Genomic DNA, 20361 nt, shown 5'->3' with positions numbered 1-20361 from the left:
GTACTGCCGAAACGCATAGAAATATGCACTCTATTAGATATTAATGAGTGTAACTAAATATTCGTATTCAATAACATTTCATCTAAACCAATTTTTAGTCTAAAAAGTCGCGTAACCTTACTTAAAACACAAAACTCGAGTTAGAAAAAGCAAACAGAATCGAATAACTTGGGGGAAAATTACACTCAAACGCCTGGCGAGCGGTTGGCTTCGTCATGAGCTAGCTACGGTTTAGGAATGCTATCTTCAGCTTAAATGAAAGGGAGTGGGGTGAATGCGGTGCAAGTGGAGGGAAAGGGGCGGGGGTGAAATGTATTACGGGTGGAACGATGTGCACGGGGTTGGGATGGGTGTAGTGAAGTGACTAAAAATTGCATTAAAAAACCACAGATTAATATCATTGAAAAACTTCGTTTGAGAGCAATAAAAAATTCAAGGAAGTATTCAAACTTCAGGCTATGCATATGGGAAATTCTTGCAATTTAACTTCTTCAACTGCAGATTTTTGCTAAGATAACGCAAAAAGTGTACAACAAAAATGAGCGAGAGAGCAAAAAAACCTAGAGTATCGCGATATAGCTGTGCTTAGCTTACAGCTTCGCAGCTATAAAGACAAAGAAGACTAATAAAATTGCTGCAAATTTTGTCTTAGAGCAAATCTGTTTACGCTCAAAATAATTTCGCTTTATCCATCTGAAAATAGATGGAAGGCTAGTAGTATGGTATTCCGCCATATGACTGTAGGTGGGGTCCGACCCCCCCCCCCCCTACAAGACTTTTTACCTTTGAAAAACTGAAATTTGCGTCAAAGTTTTTTGTTCTAGTGAAAAGGCGGATTACCATACTTGTATTGATTAAGGAAAGTTTTATGTGGGTATTCATATAAGGGTAGTTTTGGAATAATTCTTTCACCGCGCGCATGAAGGGTATTCATTTTGTAACTTGAACTTTTATTCCATTTTGGAGAGTTGGAATTGTTTAAACTTGTCAAGTTTTGTTCGCTGTATATAGAATTAGGTGTTAGCTAAGTTTTAGACTTTCACTAAATGTTTTTGGTGAAAACATAAAAAATCCAATATAAGACACCAGAGGCCTAAAATTTTCAAAAATTTTTTGATATTTTTTTAGAAAATTTTTCAAAGCCCTAAAATGGTCTGAAATGGATTTTGCGCTATGAAAGAGCACTCAAAAATGATTTTTTATTGACTTCACTTTATTCACCTCCACACTATGGGGGTCGAAACATAGAAAAATTTCAATTTTTGAGAAAAATTCTAAACTTTTTTGAAGTCCTAAACTGGTCTGAAATGGATTTTGCGCTATGAAAGAGCATTAAAAACTGATTTTTTGTTGACTTGAAAATTTTCTCAGATAAGGTCTCTACTATAAAAGATAGACAAATTTTTGTTGACTTGATTATTTTCGTACATAAAAGCAACTTTTGTTCATTTATTTATTTCTCTGTTTGAGAATCAGCATGACAACCATAGCGACCATAGATTTGAAAAACATTCATGAAATTAAAAAACAAATAAAAGTTGACTACCCAGAATATAGTGAACGGTTTGTATACTTTTTGGCAGCATGTCATTATCTGGACCCAGACATTAATTTGGAAATAGTTCTCAAGTTGAGACCATATGGTGGACTTATTGGTATAGACAACTCCTCGTTAGACACTTACTTGAAGTCTTATAAATTCCTTCGATTACATGCAATACTTCATGACGCTTCAGGGTTTATTGCAGAGCATAGTCAGAAAGGCCCTGGATATTCCTACGTTTTACCCGTTCCAATCACAAATGCTTACAATGGTCACATGACTGGTCTAACGTTTTGCCTTTTTCGTGAAAACGTTTAAAAGGAATTTGTTTAATTTGCTGGAACGTTGAATTCCGAAGTTGTCTTAGATTTTGAAGGTTTTGTCACAAAGTCCGGTTTTATAATTAAAGAGTTATCGATTTGCTCAAACAATTATTCAGACACAATCTTATTTCTTCCACCACTGCCATACAATTCTCTTTCCGCTAGTGAGAGGAGATCTCATCAGTGGGTTAGTAGGTTCTTACATGGTTTATCTTGGAGCACTGGCAGTTATCCTTACTGGTTTCTATCCCAAATCTTTATCGCAATTAAACTTCGTTTTCCATCCGGAAAGTTTTATGCAAATGGAAAAGAGAAATCGGAATCACTGCAAACCCTATTGCAGAAGGAAGTTGTAGATTTGGACACTCTTTTTTGCCCAAAAGTTGAAGAAATTTCTCATCCGATTTAACATTTTACTTGTGCTTTGCACTCTTTCAACTTACCCGAGAAACAAAAGAAAAAACATTGTGCTAAAAGAAAAGCACAATTGTATTTCTAGTGGCTAACACTGCCCACCAATGAGCCATCGAGTGGAGAAGGTAGCTCCTTCAGTTGCATAACGAATGATAATCAAATAACTCTATCTTTGGTCAGAGAGGAAAGTAGAATCACGGGGCAATGTATTCTGAGGAAACAACAAATTCTTTGCAACATAGCTGAGGTTGAGACGCTGAAGAAATATCTTTCACTGCTCGAATATTATCAAACGTACCATGTCTTTACAAGAGAAAATGAAAAGACTGAAACTAACCCCTTTACCTATTCACAAGTCGTCAGCACCGGTTCAAGTGACCCTGGACGACGAAAGTCTCCCTGATGAAATAAAGCAGGTTGTCAGCAAAGGAAATGTGGAGTCAATTGTCTACTATGCAAAGGATTATGGCATGCAATCGAACTACAAAGTGACTTACAAGAAGGAAGACAAAGACTCTAGATATACATATGAATTTCTTATGGTTGAGAGAGGTACTAACAAAATAATGAGCTAACACAAAAACTGATGTTTTAATTCATTTTTGATCAAAACGTCTTTTAAAATGAGTGATAAAGAAGACCAGATAGATTTACCTGCTGGAATAGGTTTGAATGATTTAGTTTTCAATGAAGAAAATCAAGAGAGACGCTCATTGAAACTTTGTAACTCTAGTCTACCACGATCAGAAGTAGTGTATTTTACTCAACTCGTAATAATACTGATTCTTATTGGTGTGTCTTTGATCAAACTTGTGTTTTTTCATCTTGATTGTGAAGAGTCAACATTTTGGTTTTCATTGCTTTCATGCACAGTTGGCTACGCGCTTCCTAATCCGAAGCTAAGAACAAGATAATTTCAACAAGCGATAGACTATTCATGGCTGTTTGTGGGCCGTCATGCTGTGGTAGAACTGAGCTCATATTTCAAATGTTACTGAGAAACACCTTTTATCCAAAATTATATCTATTTACTACTTTTATCAACACGAGCAACCAAAGTTCGGCTCTATAGAGCGTAACTTGAACATTTTTTTCACAAAGTTTTCTGGATTTGATTTCATTTCGCAGCTGGAAAACTGTCTGCTTGTTTTTGACAATTCTTGCGAGGAAATTTTCAATGACAAAGAATTTTCGAAACTCGCAACTGCTGCACGTCATAGAAATATTAGCGTCATTTACATTAAGCATAACTTATTCCAACAGAGTAAATGTTCAAGAAAAATTGATCTCAACACAACCCACGTCATTTTGTTCAAATCACCTAGAGACATACAGCAGATCACCTATATTGGTAAACAGTTAAACAACACAAGTTTTTTAAAAGAAAGCTACGAATTAGCAACAAAATCACCCTTTGGACACTTACTCATCGACTTGGATCCAAAAAACCTCAGACTCCTTGCGTTATTGTTCAAATATTGTACAACCAGGTCCAACAATTTTTTATCTACCTTCCTCCAAAGCGGTTATAACTAATTTGACAGATGAGAGAGAAAGAGTTATGTATGCTAAAGCAAATGCTCGAGCTGTCTGATAGTAATATCAGAAAGTTCCTCAAAGAAGCACCAAATAGTTTTATAAATTTTCTGTGCGAGTGTTTGCTCAATGTAATTAATGGCAATGTTCCAGTCAACAAACAGTTAGTAACTAAACAAGAGGACTCATTTAAGCAGTTATTATCAACGGAAACAAGTGTGAAGAAAAAGCGATTTATTTTAGCAAGAAAATCAGAACTTATCAAGGCAAAAGGCTTCTCGTGCTATCTTTACTTAAAAGTCAAATAATGCATGCAGAAGAATTTGTTTTGATCCCCAAGAGGTTGTTCATATCGAAAAATCCAGCCAAGGAAGAAATTTTTGATAATCCAATATATAAACAAAAAGCCACTCAGTTATCGCTCCTACAAAGATCTAATCCAAATTTTGAGCAGAGCAGTGGAAAAAAAGATGCTGACACAAGCACTGATAGACTGATCACGAGAACAAGGAGTATTGGTGATGGAACAAGTGATCCAGATGATGTAAAATCGGAATCATTTGTTAGCGATGACAGTGAAATCGAACCTGTAGTGAAAAAACGGAAAGATTCAGCCTTTGACTCAATAATGCTAGAACTAAAACTAATGGAAGAAATTAAAACAAAAAGAGCAGCAATTATCCTGAAAAAAATTTTTGATTCCGATACTGTTTCTATTAGTGAAGAGAATAATGTTCTCCATGTTGAAGATGAACCTCAAGGAGTGAAGGTGACAAATTTCTTGTACAATTTACAACAACCTACCAAAAAAATTGACGTGCAAAAGTATTCCAGAATAGTGAGTGAACTTGATATAGCAGCGCACTTGGTTTACAATACTCATGCAAAAAAAGTACTCGATGAGTTTTACAGCGAAGCAGAGGAAGAGCAACCGACTCGAAAACAAAAGCAGCAGCAGCAGCAAAAACAACCAAGAGGAGGATCTGAAAGAAAAGAACGCAAAACCAAAAGTCGATGAGAGCAAAAAGAAGACAGACGAAAACACGAGTAGAACAGACTGGGCTCTCTATAGATGATGTGAAGAAACTTGACAACCTCTATTTAAAAGGACCTGCGTCATTTGGAAACGCAAAGACTGCAAAATTTGAGTAAATTATTAATGAAAAAAGTAAAAATGTATCTGGAAACGAAACCATCCTTCACCAAATATCGTTCACGTCGCCTCAGATTTCCACTGCTTAAAGTAATTGTTAACGACCTAAATGAGATCTGGTCCGTAGATCTAGCCTTTGTTGATAAACTTGCAAAGTACAACAGTGGCGTTAAAATACCTTCTTGTTGCAGTTCACTGTCTGTCAAGATATCTCAGGGTTGAACCACTAAAAACAAAATATGCTACAGAAACTGCAGAAGCTTTCAAAAAGATGATCAAACATAAGCAACCTAAAAAAGTTCGGGTCGATGATGGCACAGAGTTCCTCGGTGCTTTCAAAGACCTTTGCTACAAACGCGGAATTCATTTGTACAGTACGTTCAGTGAGAAAAAGTCTGCTTTTGCTGAAAGAAATATACGTTCCCTCAAGAATATAATATACAGATATTTAGAAGAAAATTGGACATATTCATATCTAGATAAACTGGATTCGTTCGTTAAAACTATCAATTCTAGAGTTAATCGAACAATCAAACTTGCTTCAAACAAAGTCACAAAAAAAGACGTTCCGCGGCTTGTATCGTTGATTGCGATTGCAGCATTTTCTCAAAAACCAAAATTTTTTGTTGGTGATCTTGTACGAATTCTGAAAAAAGAGGAGACCTTTGGAAAGGGTTACAAAGTCTTTTACAGACGAGATTTTTCAATTTTCGTCTATCCCAACATTGAACCCTCCCACGTATTCTCTCATTGATACCGATAAAGAAATTATTCAGGGTAAATTCTATCAACCCGAACTCCAATTAGTACGAGAATCTCCTGTGCTAAATGGCAAGTAAACGTTTTGAAGATGAATTTACAGTACATGTAATCTCCTCCGCCTCAATGGACATCTTCGATCAACACATTGGCTTCATTCAGAAATTTTTTCAATGATGAAATACAGTTGTCGGGAGACTGGAGAGTAGCTTTGAGTGAAATTATTTTTCCAACTAAAATAGAACACATCACAAACGGGGTCCTAACTTCTTACAGTTTAGGTGGTTTAGAAGATCACCAACGGAATAGCTCTGGAGCCAATGTCATATCACATCCATACAACGGTGAGCGATGAGCTTTCATGCCAAGAACATTTGATACTGTGCCACAGTTGTTAGCTACCATTAAAAGAACTTGGTTTGCCAAATTTCTCATTCAGAGAAATTAAAAGTTCCGGTAAATTTGAAATTGTCATTGGAAAATACGAGGGAATTACGTTTCCAAGCGATGAAATTCCGAGCATTATTGGTTTCAAGGGCGTCCCTGATGGACGAGGAACACATTGGTTATAAAATGGACACAACTGCAAAAAATCTGATGAAAAAAGATGATACCAAGGCTTTTATGGGGGACTTTCCAGCTGATCTTTGCACCGGGAAACATTTGATATTCATTTATACAAACATTATTGAGTATCAAAACGTCGGCGATGCAAAAGCACCTTTACTACGAGTCATTGATTCAAAACAGCGGTTGAAAAACGGTAGCGTTTGCGAGATTGAACCAACACACAGAAAAGTTTTTTCGAATTTGGATTACAAAAAACTTCTTTCAAATACGATTCAATCAATTTCTGTAGAACTACGCACCAAGACAGGTCAGTTAGTCCCCTTTTCAGGGACCGTTAAAGTCATTCTGACGTTACAATTCAAAAAATTTGGTGAGTAAAAGCAATGGAATCATACTATACAAATCAAGCATCTGCACTGCCTTATTTTTCGGGACACTATAGACAAAGAGGTAGCGGCTTTGGAGCTTTAGCAAGTGGCATCGGAAGAATCGCTCTACCTCTTGCAAGAAAATTTATTATACCAGCAGCAAAACGTGTTGGAAAAGAACTTCTGTTACAGAGCGTACCAGAATTGATGGACGTTGTCAGTAAAAAAAATCACCAAAGCAGGCGCTGAAAAACACGATATCAAATACGGTCAAAAAGCAAACAGGAGGCTCATTGGCACTGCGAATGAGACAAAAACGAATGAATCGTAGACGATCCAAACGTTCAGGTTCAAAAGCGAGAAAAGGTAGCAAAAAAAAGAAACGTAGTCATTTCAAAACACAAACAGCCAAAGAGAAGTCGGTCGGATTTCTTTGCCAAAGTTAAAGATGATCGGTAAACATGTTACCAACAGAGGCAACACATAGTTCCTTGGATTTATTTGAAAAACCAGCGCTTCTTGTAACTTTTGATGGGAGCTTTTGTCAAAAAGTAGGACCAGTTTACAGTCCTAATGGACCCATGCTTGAGTTTGAGGTTGCTGGAGACAGAAATAATTTTATTGATCTGCAAAACATTTTCCTTGAATTTAAATACAAGATAGTTCGGGCATCTGAAGCTGATTTAAAATATGATGCTGGAGCTGCAGCAGATGTAACCAAAACAGACGCTCCTTAATTTTGTAATAATGTTTTACTTTCACTCTTTTCTGACTGCACAGTATCAGCCAACGGATTAAAAATTTCAAATGCAAATGGAAATTATGCTCAAAAAAGTTTCATTGAAACTGAATTTTCTCACAACGAGGATGCAAAAGCAACTTGGTTTGCTTGCCAAGGTTATTCGTACGAGGATAATCCTGGAGCGATAACAACAGCTGAAGTTAACAGACGAAAAGCTTTGGTTAGACAATCTGCTGAATGTACATTTTATGGAAAAGTGGCAGTAGATTTTTTTACATGCGATCGTCATCTTTTGAGTGGAGTCACTCTGCGAATTTCGTTTCGACGATCAATATATGATTTTGTAATAAATTCTGACGATGCTGGAAAATCATACAAGGTTAAAATTATTGAAGCTAATTTGTATGTGAGAAAAATGGCGCTGAACGATGACGTGGTCTCTGCAATTGAAAAAACTTTACTATCCAGTCCAGCGTCCTATCCTTACTTAGAAACTATAACTAAAACGTTTTTGGCTTCCACTGGTTTGCAAAGTTGGAAACAGGAAGATGTATTTAGCAGGGAGCCCATTCGACGTCTTGCTATTTGTCTTAACACAAATGAAGCCTTCTTAGGAAGCAAACAACTCAATTCTTTTCACTTTCGTAAATTTAATCTGGAGCAGATTTGTATTAATCGAAATGGACTCCCTGTTGCTGACAGCCACATAATGACAACTGACGTAAAACGCTTGTACTTCAACACAATGTCAGATTTAGCCTATATCGATAATGGGCATGGAATTAGTTTGTCTGAATACCCCAACCATTTCATTATGGTGTTTGATCTCACCAGCACTCAGCAGGCTTCACATGATTTTATTCATCCTGAACTTACAAATTGTTCAATTTCAATTGAACTTAAATTTTCAGCAGCATTACCCAACAATATAGAAATTTTTAATATTGGGGAAAAAGCAAGCACTATCTTCATCGATTCTGCCCGAAGAGTTTCAAAAATCATATTCTTACAAACTGATGGATGAAGATGAAATAAACAACCTTGTTCAAGCATGTACTTTTGAAATACAAGTTCCGAGGTGTATTCGCAGCTGACAACTTCCCTGTTAATCTATCTCACAACAGTTTCATCATAGTGAATGTATCAACCTCTCAGCCAATTGGAACACATTGGACAATTTTTTGTCGGAGAAATGGAAAATATCTTTTTGCTGATCCACTTGGACAAAACTTAGCTTCGTACAAAAATTTACATAAGAGACTTGCTTCCTCTGCTGATAATATTCAAACTGTTTGAATTGCTTAGAAACCAACCAATTCAAAAAGCAAACTGAATATTGTGTGGCTTATTTTGCATTTATATTGCTCATTACCTCTTTGATGAAAAACAATTTGTAAAGATGAGTGATGTTGATTTGATACGTTTTGCGCTTCATATGATGCTCTAACATTACTAACTTTTGTATCGACATCAATTTTTTTTTTAATTTTATTTTTTTCTTCAAAAACTAAGCGTACACACAAAACATCATTATCAATATCTAATTTCCCATAACCACTCACAAAAATATCTATTATTTGACAGAAAGCAGCTGCATGAGGACCATACAAAAGGTTTTCAAATCTCTTTAGAGTTTCAATTGATAAACAGTCAGTTTGCATTTGCTGATTCAATGTTTTCTCAGCATTTTCCAGATTTGTAGGCAACAATTCCATTTTGACGGTGATTTTTGCTCGGGATATTGCTCAAGTTTGGTAACCACTTCTGAATTGCGGTTAAGTCTCCTTTTGTTAGCGGTGCTGAACCGTTGTACTCCACAGCTAGTTTGAGTTTTTCAATAACCTCTCCAGTTGCCTCCACTGTGGCTCCGTTTGAAAAAAAGTTTTGAAGGTTGTGTACAAACAGGGAACTGCATAAAGCTTATTACGTTTCAATATTTCCGTAGAAACGTCAGACACATCAAACAACACATGATAATGGTTAGAGGGTAACACTTCACAATAGCCGTTTTCAAAATGCATGCACACAGCGTAACTCTTGGCAAATAATGAAGATGGTTTCTCATCTGAAACGAAAAATCTGAAATTTTTTAAAATTGTTTAAAGTAAGCAGGTGAGCGCTCATACATAGCTTCCACCATTTTGTCAAAGCGGTTCTTTTATTCAGATATTTCGTGGTCGTCGTCTTTTTGCTTCAACTTTTGTTTCTTTGCTGGCGTGGCTTTAGCTGTTATATCAGTATCATTAGAATTGTTAGCAGTGGATCGAATCTTTGGAGATTTTTTCATCAGCTTTTCAAATTCTTCGAGTGTTAGTGTAATTCTTTGTTGAAATTTGTAGTCATGTTCAGCTTTTTTGAATAATTTTAAAAAGACGTAACTTCCAGTCTTTTCATAAGACTTAATCGTTGCTCTAACCAAACGTTTTTCACTTTTAGAAACGTCGAAATGAGCGTCTCCAAACTCGGCGTCTTTCTTAGCTGTAAATGGCATTGTATAATTCTTTTCTCAACTTATTGAGTCAAACTGTTTTACTTTGAAAATGAAATACCAATGAATTCTCTGGAAATGAAATTTGAACACACACACACACACACACACACACGTGAGAGCTAAATATAGAATTCTTCAACTGATAAGAATAATGTGTAAAATATAACATTTAACTATATGTTAGCTGTATGTTTAGCTACATGGTTAGCTAACAGAAACAGTATTTGTACACTACCATGTCTCAAACACTTGTATGTCTACAGTATTTCCAACAAACAACGAGATTGAATAGAACACACACACACACACATTCTTCAACTGATAAGAACAAAGTGTAAAATACAGCGTTTACATACATGGTAGCTGCGTGTTTAGCTACATGTTTAGCAACCAGGAACAGTAATTGCAAACTGCAATGTGTCAAACATATAACTCTATAGTATTTCCAACAAAACAACGAGATTGTCAGTGCATTCCGTGTTATCTTCTAGCTTGAAAACAACGCCTGAAACCCATAGTTTTACGATTGCTGAATACATAAGAGTTAATTAGAATGTAGAATTATTTGTGACCCTGGGTGTGTTGATAGACATTTGTTTATAAAAGTGTGCTAAACTGTGAGCCAAACCCCTTCCAAATTAATATTTTGAACAACGTACCTACTTGCTGAAATACAGTTTTATATTCAAGATCATGCTTGAAACACTCTAAATAATTACCTCTTTGAAAATTAAATGTACGTTCATTGACGGCTTCAAATTTTATTCCAAAATTATTCAAGTTTACAAAAAATATTATTCAACTTCAATTTTTAAACAAAATTTCCTTTTTGTTTTCGTTTGAACTTAAACACAATCTCAATTTATCTTCTTCTTTCTTTAGTGTTTCTCAATGTCTTACCATTAGAGGTGAAAACTATACTCGGGGAGCACTGCTTAAAGGTAAACATGAGAAAATCACATTGCAATTTTTTCAATGTCTAATAAACCTAAGTTTCAAGGATTATTTTTTCTTGAAAAAAAATTGTGTAAAGAAAACAACTGGTAAAAAACATATTTGTGAATAATTTTCTAATATGATCTCAACTTTTGAAGCATACTATGGAAGCAGTCGAACCAAAAGTAAGGGTTCATCCAAAAAATTCGAAGACACCGCAAAGAACATTTTGAAGTTATAATAAATTTTTGAACAAAATTTCCAAAAAAGTTTAAATTTTTTTTGAGCAGAATTTTCTTCTAAACACTGAAACCTGATAAACTATTTTGGATTCTCCAGCCTGAATGGAAAAAAGAATGTGCAGCAAGCGCAAATGAGGTTTTCTTATGATTCAACAGAAATGTTTTTCTGTACAAAATTTTCACGTTCAAAAATTTTACATGTATTCCTATTTTTACAAAAAATTCTGATTTCTGAATTTGTCAAATTTTTTTTCTCAATTTTTTAAGCATAATTTGAAAGCCGTTGAACTGAATGGTAGAATTTGACCGAAAAAAGATTAGTACATTTCATAAATTTTTCAAGAATTCTAAAATTTTCTATCAAAAAACTTAGGAAAAAGCGAAATTTCATATTTTTGCCGTTTACTCAAAAACTGGACATACGATTTTTGATTTTGTACCCTATACCAAAAAAGAGTGTGTAGCAATTGCAAAAAAAAACTTTTTTCCAGGTTCCAAAGCAAAAATTTTTTCTTAATAAAATTTTAATTTATAAATTTTTACATGTAATCTTAAATTATCCAATTTTCAATGGAAAAATTCATTCGTTTAAAAAAACTGAAATTTGGTTTGTTTATTTTTCCATTTCAGCTTAGCCTGCCTCCAATTGACGGGAGGTGGTCTGAAACTGTGTTTAACATGATGAGTAGAGAAAGCGTAAGTGGTTCTTATTTCATTGCTCTTCAGGCTAGAGGGGAGTATTAGGAACAATTTTGACCACTTTCTATTATAGAGTTATCTGGGAACATATTTCCGACGAATCGTAAAATCATTCGCGGCGTGTTTCATTTTGAACTTAGATAGGTTCAATTGTATATCAATACTGTGGAAATTAAACGTTAAAGCAAAATTTTGTTTAGAAAAACTAAAGTTTTAAATAAAGAATAAATCGATTTAAGTGAAACCCCCAGATTGAATTTACGGTTAGTACAGTTACGTTAGTTCATAGACATGTTATCAGCTTTCTACTATAACTCATTCACAATAATTTTACAATGTTTTGGGTTTGAAATATAAATGCCCGTGTTTATTAGGTCACAAGGGTAAAAGTTATCAGCTCAAAATACTTGTTATAAAATAAAAGCAAACGCTAAACAGCATACACACCCAAGCTTTGATAATAACTGAGAGTTTGAATTGGGAACACGGTACCAATTTACATAGTTTCACTCAACGGTTTTCGACGTTTTCACTTAAATTCAGACCAAGTTTCTCAGTCTTGTTAGTCTTTCTTTTAAAGTTATTTCAGTCCAAGCAAAACTATTTCACCCAAATTATTCCAACTTTCTTATTCAAATTGTAATTAACTCTTTCCCAAGAATTATCTTTTGTATCATTTTGAGCAATTTTCTATTTTTTGAATATTTTTTTGGAATTTTTTTATATAGAAAACTTTAAAATGGGCCTACAATGCACAGAATGCTCTATTCAGCTCAGCGACAGACGATCCCTAAAAAAACACATGAAAAGGAAACACAATATCTTTCCTGATGTGTTAACATTCAGTTGCTCACAATGTTCGGCAAATGAAAACAGCTTACTTTTGTTACGCAAGCATTCCATCACTAACCACCAGAAGCCAGTGGTTAAAATTTGTTATTCATGCCGAATCGGATTCCAATCAAAAACTGATTATGCAAACCATGTCAACAATGAACATGGTTTACCTATTTACGACATGGCTCCTGAAGACATAAACCCTGTAAAACCAACAGTTACTTCGATCAAGGGTAGCATCAACTATTATGAGATCACTCCTGAGTCAACTAGTTTGGAAATTATGGAGTACCTTTTCGTAAAAACGCAAGGAAATTTCCGACCTTGTGAGAAAATACACAAACCAGTATCCCCAAAAAATGCAATTGACCGTCGAATTGAGCCTCACAAAACCTGTAGCAGAGGAAACCGTGAGGGTTACAGTTTATTTCAATACTGAGAGAGTATCACTGTATCACACTGGACTTTCAGATGAAACGTACACAGAGCTAGTGGATTCTATCGTAACAAAACTAGTTTCCTTCTCTAGCCATGGAAGCGGTTGGCAGCTGTCGTCTATCGATAAAGTTACACTAAAGCTGGTACGGTTTGTACCTGTCCGTGGCAGCAGTTTCATACCTTTTCCAGAAGGGCATTTGTTAAGGAGAGATTCAAACCTGCTCAACATCCATAACGGAAACGATGAAAATTGTTTCTTGTATTGTTACACTGCAAGATACCATCTGGTGTTTAAAAAGGAAACTCTGGAACCACCCCGCAATTGTTTTAGACCAAGGACGAACGTCCTTACCTACAGCAATGAAAACCCAGCAGCAAAGCAACCTGTGGGTGACTTCGATATGCCCATGAGCTTGATGGACATTTCAAAATTCGAGGACATGAACGAAGTTCAGGTGAATGTTTTCAGGTAAGAAGGTTTTAAAAGTTTCAATGGTGTCTAATAGTTGAAAGTAAAACCCAAAACTAAAACAAAACATAAAAAAAATGCAAAAAGAATAGCTGAAATTCATCTCAAAACAAAAAATGGAGCCATGGAAAAATCTCACATTTATTAAAAATTTTTGTTAAGGTATCACGACAAACAACTCCTACCGCTTCGATTATCAACTGGAAAAACCTTTCCCTTCATACTGGATTTACTTCTCAGCGACGGTGAAAAGTATCACTATGTATTAATCATCGACTTACTCAAGCTTGTTTCAAAGATCAGTGGTAAAGAATATCGTGATAAAAACTTTCTTTGCCGAAAATGCTTCCACGTCAGTGCATCTGACAAATCGTTTCAAAATCATCAAAAACTTGTTACGATAATGACGCAGTAGAAATCAGAATGCCCAAGCCAGGAAAAAACAAACTAGTGTTCGACAGTTACGCAGCTAGATGGTTTTCACCAATTGTGGTTTACCTTGACTTACTTGACTTAGAGTCATTGATTGTACCTGTGTCCACAGTCAAGAACAGACCAGAAATTTCCAGCACAAATATTATTGAACAACATCGACCCTGCAGTAACTGTATTATGGTGATTGAGCGAAATAATCCTACGCCGATACATTTTGACATATATACAGGACCTGACTGCATGGAAAGGCTTCTGGCTAAACTGGAAAAACTAGCACGCTTTTTCTACAACCAGAAGCGTAAATTTCCTATATTCAATGGGGTGGCACCGTCCAAAAAAGAGTACAATTGCTGCTGGATTTGTAATAATGAATTCGTGAACGATGCTGAAAAAGTTATAGACCATTGTCATTTTACTGGAAGTTTCATTGGATATGCTCACAGTGAATGTAACCTGAAGCGGAGAACCATCAATTTTACACCAATTGTTGCGCATAATATGATGAATTATGATATGCATCATATCGTCAAAGCACTTCACTCAGCTTCACAGGATACAAAAATTAACGTTATTCCTACCAATGACGAAAAAATTATCGCCTTGAACTTTGGTGTACATATTGAAACGAAAAAACGCAAATCAAATGAAGTCACTGTTTACGAGTATCTAAGATTTATAGACAGCTTGCAATTGATGCCAGGTAGCTTAGATAAGCTAATCCAAATCTTACCTGCTGACAAATTTACGATCTTAGACAACTTCTAGAGGATACTCAGCCGATCAACGAAAGCTGTTGAAAAAAAAGTAGTTTTCCCTACTCATATGTTGATTCGTTTAAAAAGCTGTCTGAAACATCACTGCCTAACATTCAGAACTGGAAAAACAGTCTCAGAGATAATAAAATGGATATCACGCAAGAACAACTTGAACAACTCTGGAGACTGTTCATAGAGTTCGACTGTGTCAATCTCAAGACTTTCTCGAGCTCTATTTAACAGGAGATGTGCTCCAACTAGCTTGCTGGTTTGAGGAAATAAGAACAGTGTGCTATGAGACTTACGGGCTCGATTGCGTTCAGTTTTATACCGCTTCGAATTTGTCAGGGAGCGCCTCCCTCAAAGTTTGCAAGCCCGATCTTGAATTGTTAACAGATCGCAACATCTTTGATTTAACGGAAAAAATGATCCGAGGCGGTTTGGCATCAGTGTACAGTTCTCGATTGGAAATTGCCAACAATTCACTCCTCAGCAATTTTGACGAATCAAAAGAACCATCGTCCATACTGTACATTGATGCCAATAACCTTTACGGCGGAGTCATGCTACATTATCCTCTCCCCTCAAGGACTTTGAAATTGTAGAGGAAATCAGTTTAGAAGACATTCTGAACACAGACGATGAGGGGGATATAGGATATATTTTAGAAGTGGACCTTCACTACCCAGATGATTTACATGATAAACACAGTGACTTTCCTCTCATATCAGATAAAGAACCTGTTGATCCTCTAGAGTTGAGGGAATATCAGTCTGAACTGAAAACTGCTCTAAACGTTTCAAACAGTAAAATTAAAAAACTGAGACAGACGTATCACTCAAAAATGAACTATGTCACTCATTACCGGAACCTAAAGTTTTTCATATCGAATGGAAAAAAAGTCAACAAGTTGCATCGCGCAGTCAAATTCTGTCAGTCGAAATGGCTCTCAGACTACATTCAACTGAACACCAACAAACGTCAGCAAGCAGAGTCAAAACTGAATCAAGACTTTTATAAATTAATGTCTAACTCCGCATCCGGCAAACTGTGTGAAAGCCTCAGAAATAGAGTAACCGTAACTTTTGTTAGGAATGATGTTGAATTACTCAACGCCACCTCGCAAGGAACCATCTCTTCAATCAGAATTGTGGATCAAGACCTTTCCCTAATTACTAAGAAGAAACAGTCAATTAGTTGGACAAAACCTACAATAGTAGGAGCTAGCATATTGGAACGTTTTAAGCTCTTCATGATGGATTTCCATTATAATGTTATGAAGATGGAAACCGAGTGTACTCCTTTATATTCTGACACAGATTCATTTATTTACAAAATCAAAAGTCCGAACTTCTATAAAGATTTAGCCGAAAATTCAAGGTTGAGAAGCCATTTCGATCTGTCGAACTTCCCAGAAAATCATCAACTACATGATCGATCCAATGAAAAAACTGTCCTCAAGTTTAAGGACGAACTTGCAGGCATGCCAATTGAAGAGTTCTGCGCCTTAAAACCTAAATTATACTCAATAATTGCAGGGCAGAATGTTAAAATGTCTGCCAAGGGGACCAAGAGTTATGCACAGACCAAACTAACACACGAAATGTTCAAAAAAACATTACAGAAAGGCGATCTTTTGAGACTCGAAAACATAAAATTTAGCTCTGAAAAGCATCAAATTCATACTGTTTGTGTCAATGAGATTGCCTTAAATGCCTACGATGATAAGCGATACATCAACACAGACCGTACAACGACAATACCGTTCGGACATTACAGTCTGAGAGAAGAAATATTCGCTAAAAAAATTTGTGAGGACGTTGACTGGGGAGTAGAACCCCCCGAAAAGTACACTGTTTTTGACTTACCTGAAGGAGGGGAAGCGTCTGGTTGGGAGACCCCTGATCCTGGTTTCAATCAACCCTCATACTCAAATGAACAATTGAATGATGTTGTTGATTTCAATTTGATATCCGATCAAGATGATGAAACCAATCAGGAGACCCCCAATCCTTTTATTTTGCTTGAAGCGGAAGAGAGCCCTACCAGTTCAACGAGTACTGAAAACTTCTCATTGCAAAGAATCAGAAAAAGAAAGGCTATCAGTCCAATAACGGACGATGAAGCAGACAGCAGCGAGATTGTATTATCACCAATAATTTCTCGAGAAGGACAAGAATCTACTTTGCAAAGCAGTGAATAGTCTCCACTATTGCTCAAAAAACGCACCCGTGCTTATATAGATGACTCTGAGAGTGATTGAATTGGTATTCATTCTGTATTTTGAATAAGTACATCTTTAATAAGAAAGGAAAGTTTCAAATTACAAAATACTGTTAATCAAATGGTCTTTTTAATAAATCAGGCTAATAATATACTAAAACGCTTACTTTAGCTGATTTTTCCCGTTCTCCTGGCAAAAATCTTGTCCACTTTGTCTCCCTGACAAAGGTTAGATAAGTGATGCAAATATAACTCTTTTTTTTTTGTAGAAAAAGCTGTTTTACAGAAAGGACAAATTTGGTTTAATGTTACCAGAACAAAGGGACTTGAAACAATAAAGGGGATTTGATATGAGGAAGTACTTATGGCGACGGTGGTGGGACAATTGGGATAAGAAAAAAATTGGCTGATCACACTTTTTGCAGTACTTTAAATATCGATTTTTATGAAACTTGGAAAAGTGATTCAATTTTTCTTCCGAATCTGTAAAAGTAAGCTCACACGTAGTGCAAACCGGTTGTGTCATGACTTGTTTCTTAGACAGACGTATCACTCAAAAATGAACTATGTCACTCATTACCGGAACCTAAAGTTTTTCATATCGAATGAAATAAAAGTCAACAAGTTGCATCGCGCAGTCAAATTCTGTCAGTCGAAATGGCTCTCAGCCTACATTCAACTGAACACCAACAAACGTCAGCAAGCAGAGTCAAAACTGAATCAAGACTTTTATAAATTAATGTCTAACTCCGCATCCGGCAAACTGTGTGAAAGCCTCAGAAATAGAGTAACCGTAACTTTTGTTAGGAATGATGTTGAATTACTCAACGCCACCTCGCAAGGAACCATCTCTTCAATCAGAATTGTCGATCAAGACCTTTCCCTAATTACTAAGAAGAAACAGTCAATTAGTTGGACAAAACCTACAATAGTAGGAGCTAGCATATTGGAACGTTTTAAGCTCTTCATGATGGATTTCCATTATAATGTTATGAAGATGGAAACCGAGTGTACTCCTTTATATTCTGACACAGATTCATTTATTTACAAAATCAAAAGTCCGAACTTCTATAAAGATTTAGCCGAAAATTCAAGGTTGAGAAGCCATTTCGATCTGTCGAACTTCCCAGAAAATCATCAACTACATGATCGATCCAATGAAAAAACTGTCCTCAAGTTTAAGGACGAACTTGCAGGCATGCCAATTGAAGAGTTCTGCGCCTTAAAACCTAAATTATACTCAATAATTGCAGGGCAGAATGCTAAAATGTCTGCCAAGGGGACCAAGAGTTATGCACAGACCAAACTAACACACGAAATGTTCAAAAAAACATTACAGAAAGGCGATCTTTTGAGACTCGAAAACATAAAATTTAGCTCTGAAAAGCATCAAATTCATACTGTTTGTGTCAATGAGATTGCCTTAAATGCCTACGATGATAAGCGATACATCAACACAGACCGTACAACGACAATACCGTTCGGACATTACAGTCTGAGAGAAGAAATATTCTCTAAAAAAATTTGTGAGGACGTTGACTGGGGAGTAGAACCCCCCGAAAAGTACACTGTTTTTGACTTACCTGAAGGAGGGGAAGCGTCTGGTTGGGAGACCCCTGATCCTGGTTTCAATCAACCCTCATACTCAAATGAACAATTGAATGATGTTGTTGATTTCAATTTGATATCCGATCAAGATGATGAAACCAATCAGGAGACCCCCAATCCTTTTATTTTGCTTGAAGCGGAAGAGAGCCCTACCAGTTCAACGAGTACTGAAAACTTCTCATTGGAAAAAATCAGAAAAAGAAAGGCTATCAGTCCAATAACGGACGATGAAGCAGACAGCAGCGAGATTGTATTATCACCAATAATTTCTCGAGAAGGACAAGAATCTACTTTGCAAAGCAGTGAATAGTCTCCACTATTGCTCAAAAAATGCACCCGTGCTTATATAGATGACTCTGAGAGTGATTGAATTGGTATTCATTCTGTATTTTGAATAAGTACATCTCTAATAAGAAAGGAAAGTTTCAAATTACAGAATAAAATACTGTTAATCAAATGGTCTTTTTAATAAATCAGGCTAATAATATACTAAAACGCTTACTTTAGCTGATTCTTCCCGTTCTCCTGGCAAAAATCTTGTCCACTTTGTCTCCCTGACAAAGGTTAGATAAGTGATGCAAATATAACTCTTTTTTTGTAGAAAAAGCTGTTTTACAGAAAGGACAAATTTGGTTTAATGTTACCAGAACAAAGGGACTTGAAACAATAAAGGGGATTTGATATGAGGAAGTACTTATGGCGACGGTGATGGGACAATTGGGATAAGAAAAAAATTGGCTGATCACACTTTTTGCAGTACTTTAAATATCGATTTTTATGAAACTTGGAAAAGTGATTCAATTTTTCTACCGAATCTGTAAAAGTAAGCTCACACGTAGTGCAAACCGGTTGTGTCATGACTTGTTTCTTTCATTCATAACGCTTCGTTCATAGTAAAACGTTTCTAGCTCTATTCATACAAGAAACAAGGTGCTATTTCTAACAAAATTCCCAAATTAAGACCCATTCCAATGCCCTGGAAACAACAAGTTTTATCAAAGTTGCAGACACTCATAAAACTACTCTGGGCATTCCACCACTCTCAAACTTGGCAGTCCAATTTACCCATTTTAATTTACCCCCCACTTTTGCCTCTCGCTGTAAAACCAATTCTGTAAAAATCCCCCAAACACTGACAATTAATTTACTTTAAGTTTGAAAAACAAAATTCCAAGGCAGACCGCCGCTTTGATTTAATTCCCCCTAAATTCAATAACCATAAACAAAACTTGACAAGTTTTAACAATTCTAACTCTCCAAAATGGAATAAAAGTTCAAGTTACAAAATGAATACCCTTCATGCGCGCGGTGAAAGAATTATTCCAAAACTACCCTTATATGAATACCCACATAAAACTTTCCTTAAAAAAATACAAGTATGGTAATCCGCCTTTTCACTAGAACAAAAAAACTTTGACACAGATTTCAGTTTTTCAAAGGTAAAAAGTCTTGTAGGGGGGGGGGGGTCGGACCCCCCCCCCCCCACAGTCATATGGCGGATTACCATACTACTAAGGCTAGTATAAACATCAAGATTTTGCACATCTCAAACGACAGCATCGATTCCACGATTGAAATTTTGAAAAACTCCAATTCGCAATGATTCACTCACCTTCGAGAGACGGATAATACAATTTGAATCGTTCTTCGACAAACTCATTTTCTTTACTCATTGAGCGTCTCTGAGCATTTATATGGACATCAGACAAAAATTGATCCTCCATACTCAGATCTGAAGAAACATTTTCTTCGAGAAAACACAGAACATGTATACTGAATGTATTCATTAATTTCGCAAAACTGAAACGCTTTCCGCAACT

The 20361-nt window shown here is 36.0% G+C and overlaps 2 protein-coding genes across 4 annotated transcripts in view; both read right to left on the bottom strand.

The window, feature by feature from the left end:
- LOC142344058 (methyltransferase-like protein 22) overlaps positions 1 to 20269 on the bottom strand; it is a 34893-nt gene extending 14624 nt beyond the window's left edge. For both annotated transcript variants that reach the window (XM_075395533.1, XM_075395532.1), the window contains exon 1: positions 20154 to 20269. In XM_075395533.1, coding sequence (XP_075251648.1) covers positions 20154 to 20201 — 48 coding nt within the window. In that variant the 5' untranslated portion in view covers positions 20202 to 20269. The remainder of the gene's footprint in view (positions 1 to 20153) is intronic.
- The window catches only part of LOC142344059 (uncharacterized), a 390373-nt gene that overhangs the window by 30924 nt on the left and 339088 nt on the right, over positions 1 to 20361 (bottom strand). The gene's annotated exons all lie outside the window — the stretch shown is intronic.

Source organism: Convolutriloba macropyga, chromosome 8 (assembly GCF_964194025.1).
Source record: "Convolutriloba macropyga chromosome 8, txConMacr16.3, whole genome shotgun sequence".
Classification (NCBI taxonomy): domain Eukaryota; kingdom Metazoa; phylum Xenacoelomorpha; order Acoela; family Convolutidae; genus Convolutriloba; species Convolutriloba macropyga.
This window is presented reverse-complemented; position numbering and strand designations above follow the sequence as displayed.